Source organism: Python bivittatus, unplaced genomic scaffold (genome assembly GCF_059951505.1).
Source record: "Python bivittatus isolate LINGU-HERP-01145 unplaced genomic scaffold, Pbiv_v1 ctg000700_np1212, whole genome shotgun sequence".
Lineage (NCBI taxonomy): Eukaryota > Metazoa > Chordata > Lepidosauria > Squamata > Pythonidae > Python > Python bivittatus.
This window is the reverse complement of record NW_028277098.1, coordinates 103,781,932-103,801,212: the sequence shown is the minus strand read 5'-3', so window position 1 is coordinate 103,801,212 and position 19,281 is coordinate 103,781,932. Positions and strand designations below refer to the sequence as shown.

Below are 19,281 nucleotides of genomic sequence, written 5' to 3'. Positions count from 1 at the left end.
AGTGACTCTGGGCAGCTTTGTACATACATACTTTGTAGATAGGTAGTGGAAAATATTCCTCCCTCCCTCCTTCCTTCTCTCCCCTTTCCTTCCTTCCTTCCTTCCTTCCTTCCTTCCTTCCTTCCTTCCTTCCTTCCTTCCTTCCTTCCTTCCTTCCTTCCATCCATCCATCCATCCATCCCTCTCTCCTCTTTCTCCTTCCTTCCTTCCTTCCTCCCTCCCTCCCTCTTTAGGCTTCCGCTTTGGGGAGGAAGAGCCGTCCCAGCCCCAGCTACTCCTTTCAGCCCAGCAACCGGCTCTTGCCTTCTTGGCAAGAGGAAGGCTGGAAGGAAAAGGCTGGCTCCGGGAGGACGGGGCTATTTATTTCTTTACTGAAAGTGTTTAAACTGCCCAATGGGCAAAGCTCCCTGGGTGGTTATTTGTAATACTTCTACCCCCACGCAATTTATTTATTTTATTTATTTAAACAGTTTAAACAAGCAGTCAAACAATCCTTGGCACTGTGCAGGCTAGATGAGCAAAAATGGAAGCTTCCCCACCAGTGAGGTTAAAAACCAGTCGAAGCAATCCCAGTAATAAAGCCAGTCGAAGCCAGGAACGGAACGCAAGATTATGTCGGATAGACCCGAGGAACCCCCCCTCCCCCCGAAAGACCCATGTTAAACGTTTCCAGAGACCTGACCGGGAGGGGCCCGCCTGATCTCCCCCGGGCAGCTGCTCCAAGCAAGCCTGCCAGGCCTCAGCGCCCCCCCCCAGCCTCCCTCCTGGGCTGAGGAGCGGCTGTCCCGGCCGCTGCAGCTGGTGCCCTGCCCTGGTTGGACCAGGTGGCCCTGAAGCTCTCCGGGCGCCCTGAAGGGCCTTGCAAGTCCACTCCGGGAGCCTGCTACCGGCTCAGTTCCCTGGCTGGCTTCTGGGGGGCTCTTTTCCAACTTGAGGCGCAAAATCCACCTTCACGTGGCGGGTCAGCTGCCATCTGGTGCGGAACGAGAGGAGAAATGCTATCCCGGAGCAATGCCTGCACTCTGTGTCTCCAACTGTTGCTGTTTTTTTAAAGTTGTCAAAAGGTGCAAATGGCTTAAGCCTGGGCAAACACACATCTGGCTTTGCTCCATCCAACGCTACTCCCGTCTGTTTCCGGGGACAGCACCCCAGAAAAGCACCAGGGGTTCCTCCTCGTAACTCCGTCAGCTTGCAAGTGGGGGATTCTTGGAGCTCGAGTCACCTTGCAGAAGAGGTGAAAGGGCAGGGCGGGGAGGGAAGACATGGACGTCATTGAAATACCGCGAAGAAAATGGCCACTGAAGTACCCTTCCCCACCCGGTGCCCTCCAGACGCGTGGGATAACAACTTCCACGAAGCCTCAAGAGACTGTGGGAATTGTCGCCCAACGTTTCTGGAGGGCTGCAGGTTGGGGAATTCAGTGCTAAAAGAGCCGTTCCTGGAGAATTTTCCGTAGAATCCGAATTGAACTCCCAGCGCAACCGAGGTGGGGTTAATATTGCTCCGTTCGCTCCTCTTTCCCTCTGTCTGTTCTCAGCATCTTCTCTGTCTGTAGTGCACGTCTGAGGCAAAGAGCAGGAAGTCCTGTGGGGGGGCAGAAGGCAAAGGGTCAGCCACCGCGCTCTCTGGCGCAATCAGAAAAGCAGGATCCTGCGGCGATGGGGAGGCGAATTTGGGCCTCGCTGCCTCCGTTTGCAACCTCTCTGGTTTGCGGAGTTTCAAAATGTTCACGACAAAATTTGTATATATTCTGTGCGCCCTTCGCCAAACATGCACATCCTTCTTTGCAATGTTTTACAATGTCCCCTAAACTTATGCCTTTTATACATGTTGTATCTGTATTTTATAAAATTTTACATACCATTTTATGTATTTCATGGAGAAAATCTATCGATGTGGTCCCTAAGAATCCACACCGACTCGATGGCATATAATCATTCAATCATTCAATTTTATACTTTATTTTAATGAGTACATGCACTTTTTTACATTCTTTTCTTTACTGTATTTCCACAAAAAACACGCTGAACTGCCCTGCAATATTTTGAAAAGTGAGAGTCATAACAAAGTGGATTGAAAATGCAAAATTAGATGCATTCACTCCGAGATGTGAACCAAATGACCCTCTCTCCCTCGCCCATCCCTGCTGCCACATTTGGTTTCAGTGGGTACAAGGAGGCACAATAATCATACCGTCTGAGAAAGGATGCTGTTTGGTGGTACCAAATTTGAGTGCATTTTTTTTTTATTTATTTATGCAATTTCTATAGCCGCCCATCTCAGTCCAAGTGACTCTGGGTGGCGAACAATTTCAATCATTAAAACCATTAAAACTATTACAATTTATACATGTGGGCAGCCGAGAATTATCATGAACTTTACATAAAAATCAACAGTGCAGCCAGGTAACGGGGCCCTTAACACTTCCGGGACCCCTGGCTCGGGCACATAACCGGGTTTTTAAAGCCTTGCGGAAGGCCAGCCGGGTCGGGGCCACCCTGTGCTCCAAAAGAAGAATGTAATTCAATACAATTGAAGGATATAACTCAAGGACCCTGGTGGGCCCAGGCTCCCTAGGACGGTCTGCTCCAACGACCCAGCACTGATGCTGGACGGGACACACGGCCATCGGGGGGGCCTCCCTGCCCTTCTTTTGGCCCTCAACCCTCTGGGACCTCCTCTGGACGCCCTGCGGTTTCTCTGGGGCGATGGTGGCCGGTCACTCACCTGGTGAGTCTGGAGGACGGGGTCGGAGAGCTGCAGTTGATCCAGGAGCGGGAGGGGGAACCCCTCAGCCAGACGGGCTGCAAGAGAGAAGCCACGAGCGTCATGCAGGGAAGCAAAGCCTCGGAAGCACTCTGGGTTTGTAGGTGAGGTCTGATTTATCGCCTCCTTTCAGCATTCACGTTCGGTGGCTCAAAATCAGAACCTTTTCCAACTATTTTTTTTTTATTACAAGGCATAAGCTTTTCATGCGAGCTGGAAAAGTTAGGTTTGCAAACATTTTATTTGATTCTAGCAGGCCACCAAGACCCAGCTGGGTGTCGCGGTGGAGTCACCAGGCTAGAAACCGGGAGACCCTGAGTTCTAGTCCCGCCTGAGGCACGAAGTTGGTTGGGTGGCCTTGGGCCAGTCCCTCTCTCCCAGCCCTAGGAAGAAAGAAATGGCAAACCACTTTTGAAAAACCTTGCCAAGAAAACTGCAGGGACTTGTCCCGGAGTCAAGAGTGACTTAAAGGCACACACGCGCATACAAAGGTGGGAAGGCGAGGCCAGATTCCCTTTTCCAAACGTGCCCCCTGCCAGCTCCCTCCTCTGAGATGCAAACAGCCAGAGGTCTCCACAATATCCAAGGCAATGAAAGACACACCGTGTTGCTGTGATGCAAGGTCCTCCCCTTTCCTACAGGTGTGCGACGCGCATCTGGGTGCAATGCAGAGCGCTCGGGCCTTCGCTCCCTCCCAGATGTCCGGGAGGGCTGCATCTGCAGCAATGTGGCCCGAGGGCAGCGTTGGACTTCCGGACTCTCTTTCCCCATCTGGGAATGGGCACTTAGCAGCCTGCTTCACACAGCTGTGGGGATTGTGGTTATTTAAATATATCTCTCCTCCCAGTCAGACACTGTGGGAGGAGAGCCTTCTGTGACCCTCTGGATGAAATGTGTTAGTCGGAAACGCCGCTCTCAGACTCCTTCTGATGTTTTGCCACCCAGTTAAGGACTCTCAGCGGTTCACAGAGAGACGCATATAGCATAAAGTGTCCAAGGTAACATTCAGAATTTAAAAATAAGTTGGAAAACCACAACAAAAATAGCAATGAAGGGTGCCAGTCTCTGACTGCTTTAAAAAAGAGTTCTGTTTTAAGTTGTCGTGGAAGGCAGTTTAGGGAGGGGGTCATCTAATTTCAGTTGGGAGGCCGTTTCAAAGGGCCAGTGAGGTCACCAAGAAGCAGCGCCTCCCGGCCTCATCTCCGTCCCCTCCTGAAAGTGGGAAACCACAAGCTGCTTCTCCTGGATAAAGGCATAGGTTGGGCTGATCTTAAGCGGAACATGCGGTCTCGAAAGGTATAATCTGGCGCTCAGGCGTAGAGGGTTTTATAGGTTAAAAATCAGCCCTTCAAACTGCATCCAGAAGCTAGCTGGTTGCACAGATGTAATGTGCTTCCAGCATCAGGTGTTAGTGAGCGCATGGGCCGATGCATTCTGGACCATTTGCAGCTTCCGAGGGGGAAGTAATATCTTCTGACTTTACAAGCCCTTACCGTTCATCTGAGGAATTAGGATGCTGGCTGCAAGGAAGTTCATGAGGGATTCCATTATCTGTACCTGAGCATTGGGAGAGAAATCCAAAGTGAGAAACCCAAATAAACTTGATTGATTCTCCTCCCTCAATAGGATGTCCTACGTCAGCCTTGGCCGGTAGACAAAAGGCATCTTCCTTCTTAGCCAGTTCCCCATCCATAGCACTGGACCCACCAGAAGGAGTGAAACTGACAGGTCTTTGGGGAAGATCCTGGGGAGGCAGGATGACCCCAACGTGAACTGGGCTCCTGGCTGGAAACCCAAGGAGACTGGGAAGAAGGGGGGCCCCACGCAATTTCAGGGGAAAAAAATTCTTACCGAGAAGATCCCAATGTCTGAATGCTTTAAGGAGAATGTCAACCTACAGGAGGGGCAGACAGAGCAATGTTTTTAAAGCCTGATAAGAAATCAATACGGCAAGATAAATTGAGCCAAGTTAGTAGAATAAACCACTCTGGAATGAGTCAATTAAGTCCTTTGCAAGTGTGCTACAGCTCCAACTTCATACCCCATCATTTCCAGGACAAGGATGCCAACAGTAAGTCATGACCCCTTTGCAGAACACTATGTATTTCACAACAGTTGGCACCTCTACCCTTGCAAGCAGATGTTTCCATCCTGCATCAGCATTAGGGTCTGCTCTGCTGCCGCTCACCTGTCAAGTTTCAGTGTCCCAAAGATCCTAGTAGAGTTGACAGCAACTTTGGCTGAAACTGTGGTTGACTGCAATAGGAAAGAAGCAGATTGGAGCTGTTATGCACAAGCTTCTGTCCTCTTTTCAGATTGGGCCACATTTGGATATACCCTTGATTTTTTTAAAGATTAGTAATCTAAACGTGATAGGAACGGGTCGTGTTGATCTTCAAAAACAGGCGGGCTTGTTCACAATTCTGAAGGAAAAGTCTGAAATGGGAGCAGGCAGAAATGGGCATCCTCAAAACAAAGCATATTAAAAAAAAATTACAAATCTAGGTGGAGATGGAAGAGATGAGGGGGGCCAAAAGATGTTGTGAAATGTCTGAATTGTTGACCGTTGACAGCAACATGTAGGCTTAACTTACCACCCCAATCAGAAAGAGGGGAGCCAGGGAGGAATTAGGGAGAATCGCGAATGCCTGGATATCAACCAAAGGAGTCAGCGACAGGGTTTCAGGGGAGATGGTCAGAGACGGGGCCGAAGAAGGTGAGACCCGCAGCTTCATGAGCATGTTGGGGAACAGCTTCTTAATCTGGGAATGACAAAGAAAAAGTCACATTTCCATGCAGAGTCCTCTTGTGTGGATCGCCTCCGCCCTCTGGGAGACCTGGGGGTCCATGGTGGTTTTTCTCTGGGGTGAAAATTAAAGGGACATGGCTAAGCTCTTCTAAGAACAACCAATATGTTTTGTGGAATGGCCTCTCGCAAAATAACAGACAACCTTGTAGCCTTTGGAGGACAGACCGATGAACGTCCCTTTAGACATTCCTCCTCTCTCCTTTGGCCCAGTTGCTCAGGGCTCCAGGACCAATCCTCCAAACACTTGGCTTGATGCTCAAGACACCTGTGAGATCCTCTTGCACCTCAGCATGTAGCCTCAGTGCACAACTCGTTCACACAACACGTTTACCCAATTTACCATTCACATAACTTCCTGGGTCATCATAATATCGCTTAGGTTTCTCAGTGTCTTAGTGTGCTGTGCAAACCCATTAGGTAAGTTTACAGTTCAGTGTAGTCTGTGAACCAGAAAAATGGGTGACTTCAGTGTGTTGTGTGAATACAGCCATAGGGTTGGTCAGGAGTCATGAAAGAATATGGGAACATAAAGCCCATGCAGGGCTAATATTACAAAAGATGGTTTTTCAGGAAGACATTTGCGGACAAATAAGATCAGGCTGCCCCCAAACAGTGGTGCATCAGACTCATTAATTATTGCATTATTGTTTCTAATCTTCAGAGTCACTGGAAATGGACTCGCATATAAGTGACAGAAATAAATGAAACAGAGACCAAACCTTTTTTAAAATTATTATTCCATCACTTGGGGTGCTGCCTTTAATTTGTAATTCAATATTTGACTGCCTTGACTTTATCCACTTGTGGGCCATGGACTGGATATTAATGCAGGGTGGGATCCGTACATCTTCTCTGCACTAAAAAGCTTAAAATGGTGGTTTGACGCTTCTTAAGGCAACCACGCCCCTTCATGGATCACTGCCTTGTCGTGGCGAAGGGGCTTGCATAACTCAGTGAAGCCATGAGCTATACCGTGCAGGGCCACCCAAGACGGACAGGTCATGACAGAGAGTTCTGACAAAATGTGGTCCACTGGAGAAGGAAATGGCAACCCACTCCGGTATCCTTGCCAAGAAAACCCCATGGACAACGTTAAAAGGCTAAAAGATATGACGCCGGAAGATGAGCCCCTCAGGTCGGGAGGTGTCCAATATGCTACTGGGGAAGAGCGGAGGGCATTTCCAAGTAGCTCCAGAAAGAGTGAAGCGGCTGGGCCAAAGCCGAAAGGACGTTCAGCTGTGGATGTATCTGGAAGCGAAAAGAAGGTCCGATGCTGCAAAGAACAATATTGTATAGGTACCTGGAATGTAAGATCTATGAACCAAGGCAAGCTGGATGTGGTCAAACATGAGATGACAAGATTGAACGTCGACATCTTGGGAATCAGCGAACTGAAATGGACGGGAATGGGTGAATTTAATTCGGGTGACCATTATATCTACTACTGTGGGCAAGAAACCCTTAGAAGAAATGGAGTTGCATTCATAGTGAATAAGAGAGTGGGAAAGGCAGTAATGGGGTACAACCTCAAAAACGACAGAATGATCTCAGGGCGTATCCAAGGCAAACCATTCAATATCACAGTCATCCAAGTCTATGCCCCAACCACTGATGCTGAAGAAGCTGAAGTTGACCGCTTCTATGAAGACCTACAACACCTTCTAGAACTAGCACCAAAAAAAATGTCCTTTTCATCATAGGGGATTGGAATGCTAAAGTAGGAAGACAAGGAGTAATCGGAATAACAGGCAAGTTTGGCCTTGGAGTACAAAATGAAGCAGGGCAAAGGCTAATAGAGTTCTGTCAAGAGAACAAGCTACTCATAGCAAACACTCTTTTCCAACAACACAAGAGACGACTCTACACATGGACATCACCAGATGGTCAATACCGAAACCAGATTGATTATATACTTTGCAGCCAAAGATGGAGAAGCTCTATACAGACAGCAAAAACAAGACCAGGAGCTGACTGTGGCTCAGATCATGAGCTTCTTACTGAAAAATTTAGGCTTAAATTGAAGAAGGTAGGGAAAACCACTAGACTACTCAGGTATGACTTAGATCATATTCCTTGTGAGTACACAGTGAAGGTGATGAATAGATTTAGAGGGTTAGATTTGGTAGACAGAGTGCCTGAAGAACTATGGACGGAGGTCCGTAACATTGTACAGGAGGCAGCAACTAAAACCATCTCAAAGAAAAAGAAATGCAAGAAAGCAAAATGGCTGTCTGATGAGGCTTTACAAATAGCTGTGGAAAGAAGGAATGCGAAAAGCAAGGGTGAAAGGGAAAGATATAAGCAATTGAATGCAGATTTCCAGAGAATAGCCAGGAGAGATAAGAAGGCCTTCTTAAATGAACAATGCAAAGAAATTGAGGAAAACAATAGAATGGGGAAGACTAGAGATCTCTCCAAGAAAATTGGAGATATCAAAGGAGCGTTTAGTGCAAAGATGGGCATGATAAAGGACAAAAAAGGCAGGGACCTAACAGAAGCAGAAGAGGTGGCAAGAATACACAGAAGAACTATACAAGAAAGATCTTAATGTCCCTGATGTCCATGCTGGTGTGATCAATGACCTTGAGCCAGACATCCTAGAGAGTGAAGTCAAGTGGGCCTTAGGAAGCATTGCTAACAACAAAGCTAGTGGAGATGACAGTATTCCAGCTGAGTTATTTAAAATACTAAAAGATGATGGTGTTAAAGTGCTGCACTCAATATGCCAGCAAGTTTGGAAAACGCAACAGTGGCCACGGGATTGGAAAAGGTCAGTTTATGTTCCAGTTCCAAAGAAGGGCAATGCCAAAGACTGCTCAAACTATCGCACAATTGCACTCATTTCACATGCTAGCAAGGTTATGCTCAAAATCCTACAAGCTAGGCTTCAGCAATACATGAACCGAGAACTACCGGATGTACAAGCTGGGTTTCGAAGAGGCAGAGGAACTAGAGATCAAATTGCCAACATTCGCTGGATCATGGAGAAAGCACGAGAGTTCCAGAAAAATATCTACTTCTGCTTCATTGACTATGCAAAAGCCTTCGATTGTGTGGATCACAACAAACTGTGGCAAATTCTTAAAGAGATGGGAGTACCGGACCACCTTACCTGTCTCCTGAGAAATCTGTATGCGGGCCAAGAAGCAACAGTTAGAACCGGTCATGGAACAACCGATTGGTTCAAAATAGGGAAAGGTGTACGACAAGGCTGTATACTGTCACCCTGCTTATTTAACCTATATGCAGAGTACATCATGAGAAATGCCAGGCTGGAAGAATCACAAGCCGGAATTAAGATTGCAGGGAGAATCATCAACAACCTCAGATATGCGGACGATACCACCCTAATGGCAGAAAGTGAAGAAGAACTAAAGAGCCTCTTGATGAGGGTGAAAGAGGAGAGTGCGAAAGCTGGCTTGAAACTCAACATTAAAAAAACTAAGATCATGGCATCTGGACCCATCAATTCCTGGCAAATAGAAGGGGTAGAAATGGAAGCAGTAACAGACTTCATTTATTTGGGCTCCAAGATCACCGCAGATGGAGACTGCAGCCATGAAATTAAAAGACGCTTGCTCCTTGGGAGGAAAGCTATGGCAAGCCTAGATAGCATATTAAAAAGCAGAGACGTCAGCTTGCCGACAAAGATCCGCATAGTCAAAGCTATGGTTTTTCCAGTAGTAATGTATGGCTGTGAGAGCTGGACCATAAAGAAGGCCGAGCGCCGAAGAATTGATGCCTTTGAACTGTGGTGCTGGAGAAGACTCTTGAGAGTCCCCTGGACTGCTAGGAGGTCAAACCAGTCAATCTTAAAGGAAATCAACCCTGATTGCTCATTGGAAGGATCGATAATGAAGCTCAAGCTCAGATATTTTGGCCACCTAATGCGAAGAGAGATCTCTTTGGAGAAGACCCTGATGCTGGGAAAGATTGAAGGCAAAAGGAGAAGAGGACGGCAGAGGATGAGATGGTTAGATAGCATCCCTGAAGCAATGAGCATGAAACTGAGCAAACTCAGGGAGGCAGTGAAGGACAGGAAGGCCTGGCGCAATGTGGCTCATGGGGTCACGAAGAGTCGGACACGACTTAACGACTAAACAACAACAACAACAAAGGCAACCACGAGGTCCTCTTGCAAACTGACTCCTTGCTGCCGTGCACAACTGGGATAGTAACAATTTGGAGACCCATTGGCAGGATCTGCAAAATAATTTAGCGAGGTAATGGGTTCCCTCCACTTCTTTGAAACCCAGAGAAATTCAGGGGTTAACAGAAGCTCAGAAATAACTTTCCACTTTTTATATCCTTACAGCATTGTAGGAAAAGAGCTGCGCTAGTCTATGACAGCCAAAAGTCAGAAGGAATCTGGCGGCACCTTTTCAGATTAACATATTTTATGAGAAAAAGGTGTTATCAGATCCCCTCTGATTTATATCCTTGCCATTTCTGCCTTCTGCTGCATTTCAAATGTGATTCCGAGGTTCGTCATTGGTCTCATTACTTTATCATTTGGGAAGGTGCAATTGCAGAATGTTCCAGACCCTCACCCCCCAGATATTCTTAGCAGCACCCCCCACACACAGGCCCCCAAATCCATTTTCTTTGGAGTCTGGAGTAGCAAGGGAGAGATGCTGACCTGTGGGATGAAAGGTTCGAACGAGGTGGTGTTCAGCCGGATTTTAAACTCCTTAGGAACCTGCGGGAAGGAAAGACGCTTGAAGGGGACGAGATGGGAAAGCAGGAAAGGGAGCAGAGCAAATCCTAAATCAATTTTAGCCCCAGGACCTGTTGACCCTATCTGGCTCAATTATGAATACAATTACAATTAATCTTGTCTGGGGTTGAAAGGTGGGGTTGCAGCTTGTTCCAATGCCCTAGAGTTACATTTCTGTGAATTACTTGTACATTTTTCCATGAAACATCTTCATTACCTACTCAGCTAGGTACCAGTATAAGTCTTAAGGCAAGGAGATGAATAAGGAATACAAGATCTCTGAGTCTCCTAGAGCCAACAAACAGCCAACTTACACCTAAAGGCTTCCAATTCAGAGAACTAGATTTCCAGACAATCCAAAATAAATGTTCCAGATTCTGTCAGGATGTTGGAATCCAGTGGAGGAGGGGATCCACTCCACATCCTATGTCTACACTGAGACATCTTCATTTATTGAACAATGTGCCCCACCTTCAACAGTGGCTTCCCATATTCCAGCAGAAACTGCTGCAGCTTTGTTGATTAAAGTCACCGCTTGCAAACTTCACTTGGGATACATTTTTGGGATTCTGGAGCTCCACTGCCCCCCCCCCTTTTGCAGACTGTGGCAGGATTAATTGTGCACAGGATCAGGGCAGAGGAAAGCAGGATTAGCAAGTGCAGATGCTTCTGAGAATGACTTCACGATCCTGCTCTGCCCTCACCATGTTATCCGTGACCCAGAAGGTCAGTGATTCTGCTCTGTAGTAGACATTGCCCGCTGTGTTGAAGAAGTAAGTGGAGATCCCAAAGTAGATCATGCGGTCATGATCCACCGGAAGAGCCAAGGCGGGTGGTGGGAAAGGAGCAGGAGAACGATGGGTGGTGGAAAAAAATTCGCCCTGGTGGGAGAGGACATAAAAAGTTAGGAAGACACGAAAAGAGGAAAGGGTCCTGGGGAAATCTCTCTCTTTTGGTCTTTAGTACATGAATGCTGATTTACAGACTCTTCCATTCTTCCATATCACCCTGGTTAGGGCTGAATTTACACCTGTTGCCTTTCCTGTTGAACAAGAGAAACCACACTTCAAAATGCCAGGCGTGCAATGCAGTGCTGGGGAAAGAGTCTTCTGAAAAGGCAAAACAGGGTTGCTTCTTGAGTTCTTCCACTAACGTGCCCTTCCTTCCCACTCACCAAGATGATCCAAGTGGCTAATGGAAGTGAAATGAAACAAACCCTTGAAGCACAATTAAAGCACGCTGGCGCATATGAAGAACCATGTAACTTGCAGATTGTAGGGCAGCAGTATGGCATTGCAGGAAAGCCCTTGCAGATGTTATTTCAGGAGAAGCAATCATTAGGCCAGTGTTTCTCAACCTTGGTAACTTTAAGACCTGTGGACTGGTCTTAGGGTGGGTGGGGGGAATTCTGGGAGTTGAAGTCCACAGGTCTTAAAGTTGCCAAGGTTGAGAAACACTGCATTAGACATTCTAAAAAGGGTGAGCAAATGCCCTAAATGCTTCTCTTTCCTTCATTTAGTCTTCAGTTCTAACCTTCTCTTCCAAACTGCTGAGATGGAATGGATGAGCTGGCAGAAAATCAGACCCACATAAAAATTTCTGTCCTCAAATCTTGACCTCTTTCCTGCCAAATGGCAGTGCCTTCGTTTACATTGCACAGAACAGATTAAAGATAGGAATTGGAACAGCTAAGTTCCCCTCCTTCTCACTAGAAAACCCACATCAGACACCCTCTTGAATGTGGACTGGGGCTAGGAAGACTAGGTTTGACAGATGGCTAAACTGGTGGGTTAGGGTTAGGGTTGGAGAGAGACGTGGCTCCAACTCTCTCTGCTGTTTCAGTGCTATGCCTCTCTCTGTGCTGGGCAGCTGTTAGTCCGGTCAATCCCTCTTTCAGAGTTAGGACTCCAAGCTAGTGATAGGCTGAGAGACCTGCTGGACGCTGGGCACAGGGCAGTTTGAAAGAGCCGGAGCCTCCCACTGTCCAAACCAGGTGCAAGAGGAGAACTATCTTTAGATGCAAATAGTAGTCGGTTAATAGCAGCAGTGGGTGATCTGTAGCCCAAGATGCCCTCTCCACCCACAAATGCCCCGAATTCAGTGGCTTGGTTTCTCCCCATTTTGAAGTGAGAAACAAACAAGAACTGCAGGGAAGCCCTAAAATGGTGGCATCCTGTACTAGTAAGAAGAGGCTGGGGCCCACAGACATAAATTATTGAAAAGCGGGAGGGAAGGAGGGAAGAAGGATGGAAACAGGCAAATTCTGTCAGCTGGGAAGCATCGTTCTGCAGGAGCATCTTCCTCCAAGCTGTCTGCTGAAGCTCACCTTCAGGTCCAGGTCTACACAATCACTTGTAGCAACTGGTGGCCCAACCAGAGAGTAATCGATGCTAGCTGTGCGGTCAATACTGGCTGTGACTAGGGGGAAAAGACAACATGGAGATGTTATCAGGAATGTTGCTCCTTCCGGTATGGCAGTCTCATGGATGATGAAGAAAAAGAAACATTTCTACAAACTATGCTGTGGTGGCTCATAATGTGATAAGGGCAAAGCCTGTTTACTTCTTACTCTTAGGACATTTTCTTAACATTTCTTAAAATTTAAAGAATCTGCCTTTCTTTTAAATCTGTCATTCCGTGTCCTGAACTCTAGAACCATATGGAAAGCAGGTGATGGCCTTCTTCTGATGGCGTCCTTTGAGAAGTGATTTCTCCTCTCTGTGGTCCTTTCTCAAGGCTAAACACACCCAGTTCCCTCAGTCTTTTCTCAGATGACTTTGTCTCCAATCCCTTCCCTCGCCTGGACTTCTCTCAGAATCTTTCTGAAAACAAGGGGCCCAAAAGCAGTGCAAGAGAGTGAATAGAAGTTCTGGTCCAGAGAAGCCACTTGAGCAAAAATGTTGAGAAAGAACATTGGTTTCCTTGAACAATGCTCTTTTCCTTCTGATGGAGTGAGCTTTTGCGGGGCCACCCAAGGGATGCTCCAGGGGTTTTGCTCTTACCTGGCAGAGACTGAAGATAGGGCTGCAGTCTGGAGCTAACAGAACTTCTCACTATCTCACAGACCTGGGAAAAAAGCACAAGAAGATAACCCTTAAGAGAGGAAAAGCAGCAACTTTCAGCAGGAACCAGAAAAGATGGTAAATTAGGGCCAGGTCCACTCCAAGCAACCACTTCCTCCCCTGGCAGCTGTATATGACACCTCCTAAATTTGTATGCCAGCCAGCAGGCATTTGTGTGCTACAACAGAGTTTTGCAAAGGAGTCCATAACCTCAAAAATGGGCTTAAAAGGTCTCCATCAAAACAAATGTATGAGGAAGAGCTAGATAAAAAAAATTAGGAAAGATCACTTGAAAAATATGGTGGGGTTTTTTTGGCAATATAACAGTTGACTGAATCTGAAAATGTGGGCTGAGTTCAGTTGAGCAACTTGATTGCTCAGTGTCATAAGGCAACTGTAGAAAGCACTTTGAGTTGCTGATCTCTCACTGAAGAGCTGTTAGGGTGACTCATCCAAGGACTCCATGTTCCACTTGCTGAACAGCAGCAGAACCTCCATAAAAAATGTGCATACCTTTGAGTGTGTGTGTGCGTGTCTTTGTGCGAGCAGCTCCAAGCCTGGAAAGCTCAGATGCCTCCTCATTCTTGCAAGCCTCCCATCCTAGAAATCGAGGTTAGTGTGAAAGGCCCAGGGGCAGACCGCATGGTGCTTTACCTTGTCTTCCATGGCTCTCCTGAAAGCCGACTCAATGGCATTGTGGAAGAGATTATACAGCCAGCTGTGAAGGCAAGGGCCACAGATGAGGCTCATATTCAGTAGCTCAGTCAATTGACCCTCAAAAGCCTCCTTGCCTTCTTCAAGCCAGAGTTTAGGAGAGGCAAGAGAAGCTCTTCTATTTCTATTCCCCTTCCTTGATTATTTTTTAAATGTCTGAAGGGGTTCTGTTGACACAGAGGATCCTATGGAGCTGAGGGGCATCTGACATTTCTAGACCAATGGACTCCATGAGCGACAGAAGTCCTGCACCAGACCATTCACAGGTTATACTCAGTCTGGTGTTTGCTGTGGGTCAAATGGACCCTTTTTAAACCTCAGACCCTGTGATCTTCTCAAGGGAATCTTCTCCATCCCACTGTTGGCTTAACAGTTAACCTTTTTTACAGTATTTATAAGAGATGCCATCTGAATGTAGCATTACCTGACACAACCTGGAAGTAGTTGGACTGGCATGGCTGCCCCCCTAAGAAGTCCTGAGGAAGGTGATGGTGTGGAGAGAGGAGGAAGGGACTTGGCATTGCCTTTAAGAAAAGCCCATCTAGTCCAGCCTTCTGTGTCACCTAGTGACCTAGTCACCAGCTAGGACTAGAGGGGAGGAGCGCCTTCTCTTGTCTCCACCCAGCAACCGGGGCGGAGGGTCTGTTGCTTGGGATTCAGGAGGTAGTAGCCATCAATATTAGTAGCCCTTGTGAACATGATTTTCCATGTCTCTGTCCAGTGTCCTTCTCAAATCATCCAAACAGACTCTCATTTCAGCAACTGCTTTCAGCAGATTCTACTGCTTGGCTAGGCAAGGCACCACCAAGACACAACTTCAAACATGATGTTGGAGAAGATGGATCTGCAGCCTTCGAGAACCATCCCTTAGGATGACTGGGACACGGCTGTGACTCCATATGCCCTAGCATGGCACTAACATGACTTGGCAGCTTCTTTTTTTCTGCCATGTCCCCTTGAGTGAAACAGGCCTCAGTTTGCCTTTAGATATACCCATGTTAGAGTAGCTCCTTTCCCCCTAATTCTGACACCGTCAAGGGCTGCCTTCAGTGTTAGACTTTGTCCCCCTTATCTTGGAGAAAGTTGTGGGATGGAAGGAACTGGCTACAGAGACAGGAGAGGGGCTGGCTGGAAGGGCAACACGTTTCACAATGGCAGTTTTATGCTGGCTTGAGGATGGGTGAAGGACACAACTGATCAGTGGGAAAGGATCAGACTCTCGGGCCCAGAAAACTTTACATTTGAAAACTGGGTGGAGGCCACAGCAACAGCCAACTGTTCTTGTAGGCCAATTCTGGTGGGGGGGGGGGAGTATGAAACAGGCTCCTTTTGCATCGTTTAGTAATGGTGTTGGGCTAGGACTGGAGAAACCTGGGTTCAAGTCCACTCTTAACCCTAGAAAATCATTAGATGATTTTGAGTCAGTCACCCTTCCTCTCAGGATTATGGTTGTTGGGAAAATATGGAGGAGGGGATACCATTACACCACCATGAGCTCCTGGAGGAAAGGCAGACTAGAACTCTAGCACACAAACTGATAAATAAATAATGTTTGACCCTAGATCTTCCATTTCATAGGGAAGAAAGTGCCCCGGAGGGTGCTAATGTCAAGGATAGATATTAATATTAAGAACTCTCTCCAGCCAAGCTGTAACAGTAAAGTCAACATACTCCAGACTGCCAGAAATGTGAATGTCGACGCTGGAAATGCGGGTGCTGCAATCCAAGGTGGTAACCGCCAGTCTGCCAGTAGCATCACTGTCCAGCTTCAAGTCCACAGAGATGGAGATCCCCTCCACCTTCAGGTCAAAGGAGCCATGGTCCTTGCTGGTGGGAAACACAATATAACAGAAGCACTCACAAAGCACCTCTTGCTTCAGTTTCTTGAGAGGTGATTAAGCCACCAGCCTAATCCTGTGCTAACGCAGATATTCCTTCTGCCCAGCAGCTTGTTGTCTCCCCTGTCAAGCTGACTGTGTCACATTTGGCTTTAAGGAGACAATGGTGTGTGGCCTTGGAGGTCTCCAACATTCATATAAAGGCCAATGTTGGATGGGATTAGACTCCTTTGAAGAACCAAAGACATACATCTTACGGTTTCTTCTGGAATTGGTGCTCTTTATCACTTTTGCTGCTCACGAGCTAGGTCCCACCGTGGCGAGGGAAGAACTTGGCCATGTCCTGACTTCAGTGTGGACTAAAGTCACATGCTGTACATGGGGCTGGCTTTATAGATGTTGCAGAAGTTCAGCTGGTAAAGAATTAATCTGCCAGTTGAGAGGGTAGTTGAGGACAGCAAGCGTATAGAAGCTGTGTGGGAGTCAGTAAGTTTCCTGACCCAACAGAAAGGGTTCATGTTCCCCTTCTACTTACATAGAGATAGATAAAATTATTCTAAAATTTGTAGATTCCTGATACCAGACAATGGCTGCCTGAGCTTCTGCTCTAAACCATGGGGTCCTAATGCCCATGTGGTGTCTAAGAGGCCAGCCGTGGTGGCCCCAGGATGAACATTCTGTTTTGAGAAGGAGTTGCGGTTGTTTCTGCCACTTGGATGTGGGAGCAGAGGGACTAGTGGCCTTCCAGCACTCAGACAATCTCAGGAGCAGCTAGAAAGATTTGGAAAGGTAAGGAGCAGTGAGACTCACAACCAACGTTTCTTCACCTCCCATCGGCCAGTCAATTCGGCAGCGGCATTGCTGATGGAGACCCTGAGGCCCTTGCCAGGCACTGATTCAATTACTGAGTGGAACAGCTCAAACTTACGAATATTCAGACTGCAAACAAAGAAGGAGAGGAGAAAAAAACGTTTGGTCAAGGGGGGTTGAGTGTCTTGGCTCAATCTTGTCCTCAACTTGTCCATCCAGGTCAGTTAAAGACCCAGCAATTACATTCAGACAATATGGCAAGCTTGAATAGGGTTAACGTGAGTTAGATTTTGTATGCGTGTGATTTGGTAGGCTTATGGTTCAAGTGAAATGCAAATCCAGGAAACGGATTAATGCAATAAACAGATCAGCTGTGTGGCATGAAGCCACCCTAAGAGTTTCAGTTCCTTGTAGGAAGATTCACATAGGAGGAGCAGATCAGGTTGACCAAGGAGTTCCTTCTCTCAAGTAGCCTTCGTCAAGGGAAGGACGAGCAGGACCCACTGTGGGGCTCTGGACTTGGGGGCTGGCCTGGTCTCAAGCACACGCTCCATATGTCTGAACCTTTTCCAGAATTATAATTCTCCCCAATCATTTTGATTCCACCCCAAGGCAGATCACTTCTGCAAGCAGCAGCTCCTGCACTTTCTTGGCTCCGATAGGCTCACCTGTAGAACTTGTAGTTGACCTTTCCAATCACTTTAACTCTGAAGGAGCCAGAGAATTCAGGCAGGGTTATCGTGGCCAATGTCTCTTGTAAGGCTGCAACCCCTTGTTGGCGTGCTGAAACAAAGTGGGCAGTTTGTGTGTTGGCATTTTTTTTTACCCCTTTAGAGTTTTTTTAAGAACAAGGTGTGAAACATTTAATAGACCAATAACAGCACAAGGAACTTAGAAGATATGGCAGAAGTCACCACCTCCCCAGGAACCTCTCTCTGAGGCAGTCGTATCCCTCTGCCCAATGGTAGGGCCAGTTCGATCTTCACTCATTCATTCATTTCAATTTTAGCCTGCTGCAACAAGAGACTCTTCTGTTGGCTACAACCATGTGAGCAAAGCCTTGACCCTTTTTACATGCATTGCAACACATGTAAAAAGAGGTGGACCTTCAATCATGCATTGCAACCACTCCCTTGACTTGTTTGATCGCCCCCAGATTGCACCCCTGTTTTGCAATCAGTCTGTCAAAAGCAAATGGTCTAAAACAGTGTTTTTCCACCTTGGGCACTTTAAGATGGGTGGCCTTCAACTCCCAGAATTGCCTGCATGCTGGCTGGGGAATTCTGAAAGTTGAAGTCCACCCATCTTAAAGTTGCCAAGTTTGAAAAACACTGGTCGAAAAACTAAAATGGCAAGACAACCTCAAAAGATATGGGTTCTATCAAGAAGAAACAAAAATGATTGATGGATGCATTTTGGTGCCCAAAGCCCTCTGCATTCCAAACACCTCCTTAATTAAGCCCTGGGTAGGTTAGGGTGTTAAACACCTAGATCTAGTCAGACACAGGATTGCAGAAGAGCTGTTTTAACCCCAAAGAACCCAAGTTGCTTTGCGGTTCAAGTGTTTTCCTGTGGTCAGCTATGCCCGTTGCGTGCAGTAACCCAGCTTGGTCATCATCCAAAGAGCTGAGGCTCCAGACCAGTTGGAAAAGCCAGGATTAGTGTTGGAATCCTGTTTTTAATTATTTCCTAAAAGCAAACTAGTGGGTGGGGGGACGGGTGGCTACTCAGATTTCCTGGGGAGAGCGCTCCAAAGAACTGGTGGTGCAACGAAGGAAAGTCACTTTCAGGTTCACCCCCTGCTCTCCTTGCAGGGCTGTGTGAGCCCTGCACGCCCCTTCTTGTCAGACTGTTGGCTGTGGGGCAGAGGGGGCCCAGGGGGTGGCGAAAAGAAAAGCTGGGTACCTACCATAGTCCAATCCCTTCTTGCTGATTCTGCCTACAAATCCTGGGTTTATGCCCTGCGGGGAGGGCACTAAGCAGCAAAGCCAGAGCAGCAGTAGGCTGGCCTTGGACATCTTCCCTACCCGAAGCTCTTGGAGACCTTCTGCCCAGAGCAGGGTGGATGTCCGCAGACCCTGCAGCTGGGTGCTTCTGGGGTGGAGAAAGGGGAAGCGAGGCTTAGCTTTGAGAAGAAGCAGGAAGCTGCCTTCTCTTTCCGGAAGAGACCTTTCCCCGGTTGCTCCATTTCCAGCCTAGATTTGGGATGGGCTTTCCCCCAGTGGCTCTGCCCTTTGGCTGGCGGCAATCCTGGGGTTGCAATCCAGTGAGTCACTGCAGAAATTGTGGCTTCGATGCTGCAGTCCCTTTGCTTTTAACCAGCAGACGCACTGGGTAAAAAGCAAATTGTAAGAGATTGTGAGGGGCTGCATGGAAAGCGAGGGCTGCTGCTATGTGTGGTGAAAGAAAGGTGCTCTGCCCATGCTCAGAGGGAACGGGGGAATCTGTGTCGCCCTCCAGGTGTGGGGTTGCCTTCTCTCCTCCCTGGTGGGGAGGGAACATCAACCTGTGCTGTCCGGTGGCCCCAGGCAGCAGGACTGTCCTAAGCCTCTTAGGTGCCCGGCT

At 47.5% G+C, this 19,281-nt stretch overlaps 1 protein-coding gene across 1 annotated transcript; it reads right to left on the bottom strand.

Moving 5' to 3' along the window:
* Positions 1-440: 440 nt before the first annotated feature.
* LOC103048425 (bactericidal permeability-increasing protein-like) lies at positions 441-18,862 on the bottom strand. The gene is made up of 15 exons (XM_088153901.1): positions 18,626-18,862; positions 17,385-17,499; positions 16,717-16,845; positions 15,740-15,895; positions 14,009-14,072; positions 13,295-13,358; positions 12,619-12,710; positions 10,997-11,173; positions 10,215-10,274; positions 5,361-5,528; positions 4,955-5,022; positions 4,618-4,660; positions 4,260-4,323; positions 2,728-2,804; positions 441-1,584 (listed from the first exon to the last, which is right to left on the bottom strand). The coding sequence occupies exons 1-15, from the start codon at positions 18,732-18,734 to the stop codon at positions 1,534-1,536; spliced, it is 1,437 nt and encodes a 478-aa protein (XP_088010027.1). The 5' UTR covers positions 18,735-18,862; the 3' UTR covers positions 441-1,533.
* Between the last annotated feature and the right edge of the window lie 419 nt (positions 18,863-19,281).

Bases quoted from the DNA above. Each gene is read 5' to 3' on its own strand.
- LOC103048425 (XM_088153901.1), bottom strand. From the start codon at position 18,734: ATGTCCAAGGCCAGCCTACTGCTGCTCTGGCTTTGCTGCTTAGTGCCC. The intron at 15,896-16,716 runs GTGAGTCTCACT...GTTTCCCACCAG, and splicing joins GAGGTGAAGAAACGTTGGTT to CAAGGACCATGGCTCCTTTG. The intron at 11,174-12,618 runs GTGAGCTTCAGC...CTCTCCCACCAG, and splicing joins GTGTAGACCTGGACCTGAAG to GGCGAATTTTTTTCCACCAC.